Here is a 12,263-nt window from a genome sequence, read left to right as displayed (position 1 = left end):
GCTGGTAACCAGGGTAAACATCGGGTTACTAAGTGCGGCCCTGCGCTTAGTAACCCGATGTTTACCCTGGTTACCGGGGACTTCGGGATCATTGGTCGCTGGAGAGCTGTCTGTGTGACAGCTCTCCAGCGACGCTGCAGCGTCGTTTTAGTGTGACGGTACCCTTAGTGCAGTGTTTCTCAACTCCAGTCCTCAAGAGCCACCAACAGGTCAAGTTTTCAGGATATCTTTAGTATTGAACAGGTGATAATTTCATCTCCTGCTCAAGCATTAATTCCATCACCTATGCAATACTAAGGAAATCCTGAAAACATGACCTGTTGGTGGGTCTCGAGGACTGGAGTTGAGAAACACTGCCTTAGTGTATACACGTCAAACTCAGGCCCATGGTCCAAATCTAGCCCGCAGTGTAATTATATTTGGCCAGAGAGAAAATACCCAAGTTCTATTAAAGCTGTCCCGCTGGTAGACAGCACATGCCAATACTACAAATCCATACTCCATCACAATCTGCAAATTGGCACCATCGTTGCGGCTTCCATCACGCCCACACCCGTACAATCCATCAACACCTCACTCTCACTTTGAGTCTGACATCCCTGCCTTACGGTATATTTAACTAGTCTCCCTAGGTTACTGGAACTTGTGATCCTTTGTTTGCCTATACAATACACTGCAATACTATTGTACTGCAGTGTACTGTAAAATTGATGATCATCTAGAAAGCCCAGCCACAGACTGTTTCTTCGCAGATCTCATAGAGCAGGCACAGAGGCCTTTAGAAAGCCCCCGGCTGTCATGGGAACTGATCGGCACATTTAAGATAACCTGATTCATCAGTTACAGTAGACTGTTGGCTATGTAACATCCCCGCGCTGCACCAAGCAGACTCCGCTACTGAGCCCACTCCATACAGTAAAAGCACACATATACTGCAACAGTTGTTAATGAAGTTAGAATGTGCCACATTTATTACAGCTGCTAACTCTGGATGATCAATAAGTCACATTTGTAGACACTTCTGACTACAACATCTAATATTTGGCTTACTTTGTGGCAGAAATTTGCATCAAAATAACACTGCAAATTTGGGCCTGGTGTAGCATCTAACCCTACAGATTTTTTTTACATGAAACCATGGGTATTTCCAGCTAAACCAATGCCTCTGTCGAGCTTGCCACAATGTCTCTACAACACATACTAAATCACCAAAGTCTGTCCTCTTAGGAGCATCACTTTCCATTTACCAGAGGCACTTCACATAAAGCTTAGACCTCAAATAATGAATGTTCTTCACTGCGTACAGATAAAATCGAATATCACAAAACAAGAAAGCACTTACCTGATAAATGACCATATCTGTGAGGAATATCCTTAGCCACAACCAAGTGTCAGTCTTCCATGGTAAACAAATTCGTGAGAACTCTACGCATACATAAAATGGAGAGAAGGTGGGATTTGCAATGAATTTTAAAAACCCCCCAAAAAAATAAGTAAAGTAAAATCTTCTCTCAAGCAACGGAGTTTTAAAATGTCCTTTGCAAAGACCTTGCTGAAGAATCCCCAGATCAACACCTAGCTGTCTAATGGTTAAACGGAGACCTGGCGTACAAGCCACAGTGTCTTGCACCCACTGTGAAATTTGGTGAAGGATCGGTGATGATCTGGGGATGCTACACCAAGGCTAGAATTGGGCAGGTAGTTCTTTGCGAAGGACGTATGAATCAAGGCACATACAAGGTTATCCTGGAAAAATAGCCCTCTGTGTCTGTACTGCTACATACTTAGGCAGTTAACTGGTTCATGCAGCTTTACATGAACACCCGAGCCTTACACTATGGCCGGTCCGAATAACTAAAGCAATTGTTACCATCCACCTCTCGTGTCTCCCCTTTTCCTCATAGTCTGTAAGCTTGCGAGCAGGGCCCTTATTCCTCCTGGTATTTGTTTTGAACTGTATTTCTGTTATGCTGTAATGTCTATTGTCTGTACAAGTCCCCTCTATAATTTGTAAAGCGCTGCGGAATATGTTGGCGCTATATAAATAATATTATCTAATATATAATTGCCTAGAATACTACTTCCTGCAATTTGTGCCAACTTCAGTGGCTTTGTCCGGAGCTAATGTCCGGAGCTAATGTCCGGAGCTAAGTGACGTCAACAGTGTCCAGTGTCTGATTGGTTGCCGCCTGCTGCGAGCGACCAATCAGAAACGTGCCGTACTGTGACACACTCCGCCCGCCATTTTGGTGTGATTTTTGAATTTTTACCTCACAGCAAGTTTCTACTGCGTGGAGGCGGGCCCAGTGACGTTGCTCTTCAAACTCCAGCCGAATTTCGTCAAAAAAACAGGATTTTTGGTTGCTTACCGTAAAATCTGTTTCTCGGAGCCTTCATTGGGGGACACAGGAACCATGGGTGTATGCTGCTGCCACTAGGAGGCTGACACTATGCAAATAAAAAGTTAGCTCCTCCTCTGCAGTGTACACCCTACCGACAGGAAGTAGGATCTTCAGTTAGTGAGAAAGCAGTAGGAGAAGCAACGTGTAAAAGAGAAAGAATAATAATATAATAATAATAAACTTTATCTACAGAGCGCCAACAAATTCCACGGCGCTCCACAAATTAACAGATTCAAACACTCAAAGAGTGTTCAAAGAACTCAAACGTATACAGTAAACAGAAATGTTCAACTTGGGAGGGTGCTGTGTCCCCCAATGAAGGCTCCGAGAAACAGATTTTACGGTAAGCAACCAAAAATCCTGTTTTCTCTATCGCCTTTCATTGGGGGACACAGGAACCATGGGACGTCCCAAAGCAGTCCCTGGGGTGGGAAAAAACGGACTTCCATCAGGTCCGAGGACTCACCACTGCCGCCTGCAGGATCCTTCTGCCCAGGCTGGCGTCCGCCGAAGCATAGGTACGGACCTTGTAGTTCGGCAAAACGTGTGGATGGAAGACCAGGTTGCCGCTTTGCAAAGCAGTCGGCGAAAGCCTTGTGACGTACCGCACTGGAAGCGCCGACCGCCCGGGTAGGGTAGAGTGAGCCTTAATCCCAGGAGGGGGCACTCTGCTCTTGACCCGGTAAGCTTCCAAAATTGCCATTCTGATCGAGCAGGCAATAGTCGCCTTGGAAGCCGGCAGGCCTCTACGCACGCCATCAGGGATGGCGAAAAGAGAATCCATCTTTCGGAAAGCGGCCGTGCTAGCCAGGGAGATCCTCACTGCCCTGACGAGGTCCGGACTGTTCAACGATCGCTCCAGAGGGTGAGTCGGAGCTGGACAAAAGGTAGAAACAATGTCCTCGTTGAGGTGGAAAGATGAAAACCACCTCGTTAAAGGAAGGAAGGCGGAGGCCTGGGACCACCTTGTCCTGGTGGAAAAAAATCGAGAAAGGAGGTCGGCAAGAAATGGCCGCCAACTCAAAAACGTGGCAGATCGAAGAGATGGCCCTGATGAGAGCCACCTTCCGAGATAGAACTGACAGGGAAAACTCCCTGAGAGGCTCAAAGGGGGAACCCCTAAGAACAACCAGCACAACCTTTAAAGCCCATGAATCCACAGAGGCCCTGTACGGAGGGACAGCGTGGGCTACTCCTCGAAGGAAGGTCTTAGCCTGTGGCTGAGAAGAGAACGTCTTCTTAAAGGGAAGAAGAGCGCAGGAACCTGGCCCTTCAGAGAACTGAGAGCGAAGCCCGAATCCAGTCCTGCCTGAAGGAAAACCACATAGAAGGCAGGGAAAAGGACATAGTGACAAGCGGTTGGACTCGCATCAACGAAAGTAAGCCTTCCAGGTACGAAAAGTAGATCCTGGAAGAAGACGAAGGCTTCCTAGCCTGGATTATAGTGTGACCCATCCGGTCCGAAAGGCCGGACGCTCTCACAACTGTGGAGTCCACAGCCATGCCGTTAAACTGAGCGACCGATAATTCGGGTGGCAGATCGGACCCTGAGACAGCAGATCGGGTCTGTTTGGAAGGCACCAGGGGTGTCCGTGAGAAGATTGACGATGTCCGCAAACCAAGACCTCCTGGGCCAATCCGGGACGATCAGAATGACCGGCACCTATCCCGCCTTGATCTTTTCGACAGCTTGGAAAGCAAGGGAACCGATAGGGGAGCACGAACTGCGACCAAGGAATGGCCAGAGTGTCAACACCACTGCGAGAGGATCGCGGGACCTTGGGATGACCCGAGGGACCTTCCTGTTCCATCGGGACTCCATGAGGACCACCTCTGGAGTCCCCCATCGAAGAGCAATATGAAAGGAAACCTCCTGAAGTAAGGACCATTCCCCTGCCGCAAGGCCCTCGCGGCTGAGGAAGTCGGCGGCCTAAATGTCCACACCGGGGACATGCACTGCGGAGCTACCCAGGACCGTTGCCTCTGTCCAAAGGAGGATCCTGGAATCTCGGCCGAGGCCAGAGAACGCCGAGTAGACATATGCCACAGCTGTGTCATTGTCTGTCTGGATTCGAATTGGCAGGCTGCTGAGAATCCTTACCCAGTGAAGGAAGACAGAAAGATGAACTCGAGGACAATGATCGGCAAAGAGGACTCCTGCGCCGACCTACAACCCTGAAAAGAACAGGTGACAAAGCCCCGCGCCTCCGCCGAGCGGGCTGGCGTCCGTCGTCACCACCTGCCAGGGAACTGGAAGGAAGGAAATGCTGTGAAGGATCTGCTGTGGGATAAAAGAAGTGACCTCGGCCACCAGTCGAGGAACCGTCTGACCCAGGAGAAAGCCGGATCGGACGATGCAGGGAGAAGACAGACCTGTCCCCTGTGATAGCATAGCCTGCTGAAGAAGTCTTGAATGAGACGGGCGAAGGGAAAATTGCTTCCGATGTTGCAACCAACCTCCTTAGGACCTTTAAGGCCCATCGGAAAGGAGGGGAGCAAGCGAACTTCCTGACAAAAGGAGGAATATCCTGTCTTTGGGAAGGAAGAGACTGGTCCGACAAGCGTCGAAGAATATGCCCGGAGCTACGAGGCGCTGAACAAGACGGAAATTCTTCCTGTTGGCGAGCCACCCGCAACGGCTAGAGTGTCGGGAAAGATGGATAGACTTTCGGGCGCCTGAAACCGAAATTCCTGAGCCTACATGGAAGCGATTACTGAACGAGGGAATATCATCCTGAAGGTCTCCGACAAAACTTCCTGTTCAGCAATTCGAGATCCAGACTGGGACGAACGTTGTCGTCCTCTGTCAGTACAAAAAGATTCGAAGAGAAGCCTGTGAAACGTTGAACTGTTCCTGTTCTGGGATGGGAACGATTACCCCGGATTTAATGAGGGAAACAATGGCTGTAAAGAGACCCGGGACTAGAGCGGGGTCTCTTGGAGGTTGGAATTTGAAGAAAACGATCCCAGGGCCGGAAATGAAGATTTTGTATCTAGAGGATACAAGTGCCCTGGCCCATGCGTCCTCTACTGAGGAGACCCAGACGTCCTTTAGAAACAGAAGACGGCTGCCCAGCCTGAGAAACGGGCTGGGGTCTAGTCGTGGGTCATGCCTAGGTGGAACTTCCAGTCCTGGACCTGGAGAATCCACCTTAGGACTAGCGGGAACGCCAGGAAGTAGTGAGTCGAAGAATACCTTCTTCTCTTAACGTGCCTGTGGCCTCTGTTGCGAAAGGGAATCTGATGCCGCGAAACGACGAAAAAAAGAGGCCGAAAGGACCGAAGTTGCCGCCTAAGAAGAGAACTGGTGCCGTCAGTGGCGTCCTTAATAATTTGGTCCAGCTTGGAACCAAAAGGACGTGATCCTTGAAAAGGGCAGGCTCGTAAGGGACTTCTTTGATGGCTCTTGAGCCAAACAGAGCGACAGCTGGCAACAACATTACTGGGTGTCTGAGCGGCAGAAGACGCGACGTCCAGGGAACAAATTATACCCCTGCGTGAGTAATCTGGGTGGCAGCTTCCGCCAGCCAGTCTGGTGGAGCTCCGGCTTGAATGTCCCAACGGAATTGTTTTAGCCCTTTCGGATACCGACTTCGAAACCAAAGTGGAAGCGAAAGCCGGGCATAGGGATGATGCCGAAATTCACGAAGAATTCCATGATTCTATCGATGGAATCTGTCAGAGTCGCCCCACCGGACAGCGTGAGGACTGTCTTAGTGGCAAGTCTAGCAGTCGGCGGATCCACAGAGGGAGAGGTCGTTCTCCATCGCCTCTCATACCGGTTGGCGATGAGATCCGGAGGAAAGAGATATGAGACTCCAAGACGCTTGTCTCTTTGAGAACGTCTGGTCGAATTCTCCCTTTCTCTGGCCAGAAGCTCCTCGATTCAGGATGAGGAACGAATCCCTTGGGAGGTAGTTTAGACCGTCTAAACGAAACCGCCTGATCTGCGGGTTCCGTAGAGGAATCTTAGATGCCACAGGTCAGATTGGACGCTCCAATGAGGCTTTGAACCATATCCCTCATGTTATGATATGGTCCGACTCCGGCCCCAAATTATCCTCCGAAGGTACATCATAAAAAGCCTCGCCCTCCGAGAGGGGGAGGATAAGGGGAAACTCGACCACAGAGAAGGACCGTGGGGCGAGATGGACCGAGAAGAGAACTCAGACCGGCGTTCCCATCTGGAGCTTTCGCGGCCTGTATTGGAAGACTCGGACAGAGATTCTTGCCACCCGCTGGCTACTACGGAAGTCTGCAGGGGCAACAGATCGAGCATGGACACAAGGGTCTGGGACACCCGTGTGAGATCCGCTACTGATAGAGACAGAGGGGAGGCCCAGCCTGGGGTGGGGACTTCGCTCTGAGGCGGAGCAGCAGGGAACATAAAGTGGGTTGCTGCAGGCCTGCCTGAGAGAGGCTTGCGGTTGCAAGGCGAACCCTGAAAGTGTTTCACTAAGACACAGGAAAAAGTGACTCCGGCCCCTGAGACAGAGGATTGGGGACGGGGGGGGCTGGGGTTTGAGTCAAACTGCGGTGCAGAGGTAGTCACGGCAGGCGCTGCGGTGTCCAGATGGAAGGCTGCACGGCTTGGAAGATGCTCCTCAGGAACGATAGCCCCTAGGAGAACAGGTAGACATATCTGGGGCACTCTTGTTCGGAACTTGCTGCAGGCCTGAAGAACAGCAGTGGAACAGAAAGATGGAGCTGCTGCCCTGCGGCCTCTGGTTGTAATCCGCGCAGAAGATGTGCTGTGCCCCCAGAAATGAACGCTCTCAGTGAAAATGCGCGTGTGAAATCTCCTGCCCTGTGCTCAGCTGCGACGTGGAGGAAGGGGCGGAGTCCGCCCAGAGGACACCGGTGGGCGGAGATTGCAGGGCACAGTTTGTCGGGCGGGAGAAAGCCCGCCCGAAGAAAGCGGAAGTTGAGGAGCGCGGTACCGGAAGTAGGCCCCGGCGGAAGCCGGGGCCTAAATTAGAGGCCGGCGCCGCTGGAAAAAGATCGCGGCCCCGGAACAATGTGCCGCAGAGCAGCGCGGTAGCCTGCCAGGGCCGCAGGGAGGACGGAATAGTCGGAAGGCGGCGCCGAAGTAGGCCCCGGCTGAAGCCGGGACCTAAATTAGAGGCCGGCGCCGCCGGAAAAAGAGATCGCGGCCCCGGAACAATGTGCCGCAGAGCAGCGCGGCAGCCTGCCAGGGCCGCAGGGAGGTCGGAAGGCGGCGCCGAAGTAGGCCCCGGCAGAAGCCGGGACCTAAATTAGAGACCGGCGCCGCCGGAAAGAGGATTGCGGCGCCGAAGCCTGCAGGGCGGCCGCCGGGGGGAGCGGTGCCGACGCCGCCAGAAAAGTGACATTGCAGCCGCAGCGCGACCGCAGGGAGGACACTGCGGCCCCGAAGAAGGGGATAACCTGTAGTGCAGAGCTACTGCACGTCTTGCTGCCCCTGGGATTCCTTTTAAAATGAGATCAGCGCCGCCATAAAGGATAGAGCAGCGCATCTAGGGACTACTACTCCCCCACACAGCGAGAGAGTAAGGGGGGAAGATCTGGAGATTTAGGGGAAATACTCACCTTAGACATCCCACGCAGTTACTAACCTGAGGGGATTGAGACGTCCACGGAGCTGTGATGGACGTCCTCGTCTCCTCCAACCGACAGGCTCTGGTGGGCGAGTGGGTGGGGGACGGAGCCAGGACCGGACTTCTCAGCACGCTTGTGTGCTAGGATCTTGGTCCTGGAGAGGGATCTATGAGGATACGGGGTGGCAGTACACGCCGTACTCATAGTCCGCATTGTGGGAGTACAGGTGTGACTGCTCACCCTGTATCCCTCCGGAAAACCTGAAAAGGAACGACGCACATTGAGGTAGATAAGGGTCTAATGAAAGACCCGTGTCCACCTCCTACTGACACTAAGCTAAACTGAAGATCCTACTTCCTGTCGGTAGGGTGTACACTGCAGAGGAGGAGCTAACTTTTTATTTGCATAGTGTCAGCCTCCTAGTGGCAGCAGCATACACCCATGGTTCCTGTGTCCCCCAATGAAAGGCGATAGAGAAAATGATAATACCATTTACCAAAACTATATATATTTAGTTGTGAAGTGGTTCAGTGACATTTTCACAACAATTTTGAACTTTTGTTTGGTGTTTTCTCCATATACTGCCTATTATTTTTGTTCTTTCTTACTATTATTTATTAATTGTATTATTCTTACATTTGAATAAATAAAGTATATATGGATTCTAGACTCCCGATTCTTTAGAATCGGGCTGCCATCTAGTTATTATTATATTATTATAAAAACAGCTGATTCCTTATGCTCAGGCAATGTTCCCCAACAGGACAATCAGCAGGACAATGCGCCATGCCACACAGCTACAGTAGGTCAATCAAAGTGTGAATGAAGGACCATCACATCAAATCACTGTCATGGCAAGCCCAATCTTCAGACCTGAACCCCATTGAAAAGCTCTGGAATGTAATATAGAGGAAGATGGATAGTCACAAGCCATCAAACATAGAAGAACTGCTTACATTTTTGTACCAGGAGTGGCATAAGTTCACCCAAAAGCAGTGGGAAAGACTGGAGGAAAGCATGCAAAGACGCACTAAAGCTGTGATTAAAAATCACGCTTATTCCACAAAATATTGATTTCTGAACTCTTCCTGAGTTAAAACATTAGTATTGTTGTTTCTAAACTATTATGAACTTGGTTCGTTTTACATTAATTGAGGTCTGCAAGCAATGCATTTTTTAGTTATTTTGACCATTTCTCATTTTCAGAAAATAAATACAAAATTTATTGCTTGGGACTTCGGAGACATGTTGTCAGAAGTTTATAGAATAAAAAAACAATTTACATTTTACTCAAATATACCTATAAAGAGAAAATTCAGACAAACTTAAAATTTTGCAGTGGTCTCTTAATTTTTGCCAGAGCTGTATATACAGTTAGGTCCATATATATTTGGACAGAGACATTTTTATAATTTGGGTTATAGACATTACCACAATGAATTTTAAACAAAACAATTCAGATGCAGTTGAAGTTCAGACTTTCAGCTTTCATTTGAGGATATCCACATTAACATTGGATGAAGGGTTTAGGAGTTTCAGCTCCTTAACATGTGCCACCCTGTTTTTAAAGGGACCAAAAGTAAGACGATGTGGGCAATCCCTTCGTTATGTCATTCTCAATTAAGCAGATAAAAGGCCTGGAGTTGATTTGAGGTGTGTTGCTTGCATTTGGAAGGTTTTGCTGTGAAGTAAACATGCGGTCAAAGGAGCTCTCCATGCAGGTGAAACAAGCCATCCTTAAGCTGCGAAACCAGAAAAACCCCATCCGAGAAATTGCTACAATATTTGGAGTGTCAAAATTTACAGTTTGGTACATCCTGAGAAAGAAAGAAAGCACTGGTGAACTCATCAATGCAAAAAGACCTGGGCGCCCACGGAAGACAACAGTGGTGGATGATCGCAAAATAATCTCCATGGTGAAGAGAAACCCCTTCACAGCAGCCAACCAAGTGAACAACACTCTCCAGGAGGTAGGCGTATCAATATCCAAATCTACCATAAAGAGAAGACTGCATGAAAGTAAATACAGAGGGTTCACTGCACGGTGCAAGCCACTCATAAGCATCAAGAATAAAAAGGCTAGACTGGGCTTTGCTAAAAACATCTAAAAAAGCCAGCACAGTTCTGGAAGAACATTCTCTGGACAGATGAAACCAAGATCAACCTCTACCAGAATGATGTAAAGAGAAAAAGTATGGCGAAGGCGTGGTACAGCTCATGATCCAAAGCATACCACATCATCTGTAAAACACGGCGGAGGCAGTGTGATGGCTTGGGCATGCATGGCTTCCAGTGGCACTGGGTCACTAGTGTTTATTGATGATGTGACACAGGACAGAAGCAGCCGAAAGAATTCTGAGGTATTCAGAGACATACTGTGTGCTCAGATCCAGCCAAATGCAGCAAAACTGGTCGTCGTTTCATACTACAGATGGACAATGGCCCAAAACATAAAGCCAAAGCAACCCAAGAGTTTATTAAAGCAAAGAAGTGGAATATTCTTGAATGGCCAAGTCAGTCACCTGATCTCAATCCAATTGAGCATGTATTTCACTTGTTAAAGACTAAACTTCAGAAAGAAAGGCCCACAAACAAACAGCAACTGAAAACCACCGCAGTGAAGGCCTGGCTGAGCATCAAAAAGGAGGAATCACAGCGTCTGGTGATGTCCATGAGTTCAAGACTTCAGGCAGTCATTGCCAACAAAGGGTTTTCAACCAAGTACTAAAAACGAACATTTTATTTAAAATTATTGAATCTGTCCAATTACTTTTAGTCCCTTTAAAAACAGGGTAGCACATGTTAAGGAGCTGAAACTCCTAAACCCTTCATCCAATTTTAATGTGGATACCCTCAAATGAAAGCTGAAAGTCTGAAGTTCAACTGCATCTGAATTGTTTTGTTTAAAATTCATTGTGGTAATGTCTATAAGCAAAATTATAAAAATGTTGTCTCCGTCCAAATATATATGGACCTAACTGTATGCGTGTGTATGTATGTATATATATATATATATATATATATATATATATGTATATGTATATATATATATATATATGTATATATATATATATATATATATATATATGTATATATATATATATATATATATATATATATATACACACACACACACACACACATACAGTATATACACATACATACATGCATATATACACATACATACATATACAGTCATGGTCAAAAGTATTGACACCCCTGCAATTCTGTCAGATAATACTCATCTTCTTCCTGAAAATGATTGCAAACACAAATTATTTGGTATTATTATCTTCATTTAATTTGTCTGAAATGAAAAAACACAAAAGAGAATGAAGCAAAAAGCAAAATATTGTTCATTTCACACAAAACTCCCAAAATGGGCCAGACAAAAGTATTGGCACCCTCAACCTAATACTTGGTTGCACAACCTTTAGCCAAAATAACTGCGACCAACCGCTTCCGGTAACCATCAATGAGTTTCTTACAATGCTCTGCTGGAATTTTAGACCATTCTTCTTTGGCAAACTGCAATAGGTCCCTGATATTTAAAGGGTGCCTTCTCCAAACTGCCATTTTTAGATCTTTCCACAGGTGTTTTAAGGGATTCAGGTCTGGACTCATTGCTGGCCACCTTAGAAGTCTCCAGCGCTTTCTCTCAAGCCATTTTCTAGTGCTTTTTGAAGTGTGTGTTTGGGTCATTGTCTTGCTGGAAGACCCATGACCTCTGAGGGAGACCCAGCTTTCTCTCACTGGGCCCTACATTATGCTGCAAAATTTGTTGGTTGTCTTCAGACTTCATAATGCCATGCACACGGTCAAGCAGTCCAGTGTCAGAGGCAGCAAAGCAACCCCAAAACATCAGGGAACATCCGCCATGTTTGACTGTAGGGACCGTGTTCTTTTCTTTGAATGCCTCTTTTTTTCTCCTGTAAACTCTATGTTGATGCCTTTGCCCAAAAATTTCTACTTTTGTCTCATCTGACCAGAGAACATTCTTCCAAAACATTTTAGGCTTTTTCAGGTAAGTTTTGGCAAACTCCAGCCTGGCTTTTTTATGTCTCGGGGTAAGAAGTGGGGTCTTCCTGGGTCTCCTACCATACAGTCCTCTTCATTCAGATGCCGACGGATAGTACGGGTTGACACTGTTGTACCCTCGGACTGCAGGGCAGCTTGAACTTGTTTGGATGTTAGTCGAGGTTCTTTATCCAGCATCTGCACAATCTTGCGTTGAAATCTCTTGTAAATTTTTCTTTTCCGTCCACATCTAGGGAGGTTAGCCAC

General features: G+C 47.7%; 1 protein-coding gene across 4 annotated transcripts in view; it reads right to left on the bottom strand.

Moving 5' to 3' along the window:
* INTS10 (integrator complex subunit 10) overlaps nt 1-12,263 on the bottom strand; it is an 81,619-nt gene that overhangs the window by 33,526 nt on the left and 35,830 nt on the right. For all 4 annotated transcript variants that reach the window (XM_069742582.1, XM_069742554.1, XM_069742562.1 and 1 more), the window contains exon 11: nt 1,343-1,425. In XM_069742582.1, coding sequence (XP_069598683.1) covers nt 1,343-1,425 — 83 coding nt within the window. The remainder of the gene's footprint in view (nt 1-1,342; nt 1,426-12,263) is intronic.

Source organism: Ranitomeya imitator, chromosome 1, assembly GCF_032444005.1.
Source record: "Ranitomeya imitator isolate aRanImi1 chromosome 1, aRanImi1.pri, whole genome shotgun sequence".
Classification (NCBI taxonomy): Eukaryota; Metazoa; Chordata; class Amphibia; order Anura; family Dendrobatidae; genus Ranitomeya; species Ranitomeya imitator.
Note: the sequence above shows the minus strand (reverse complement) of the source record. Positions and strands in the feature narration are given on the sequence as shown.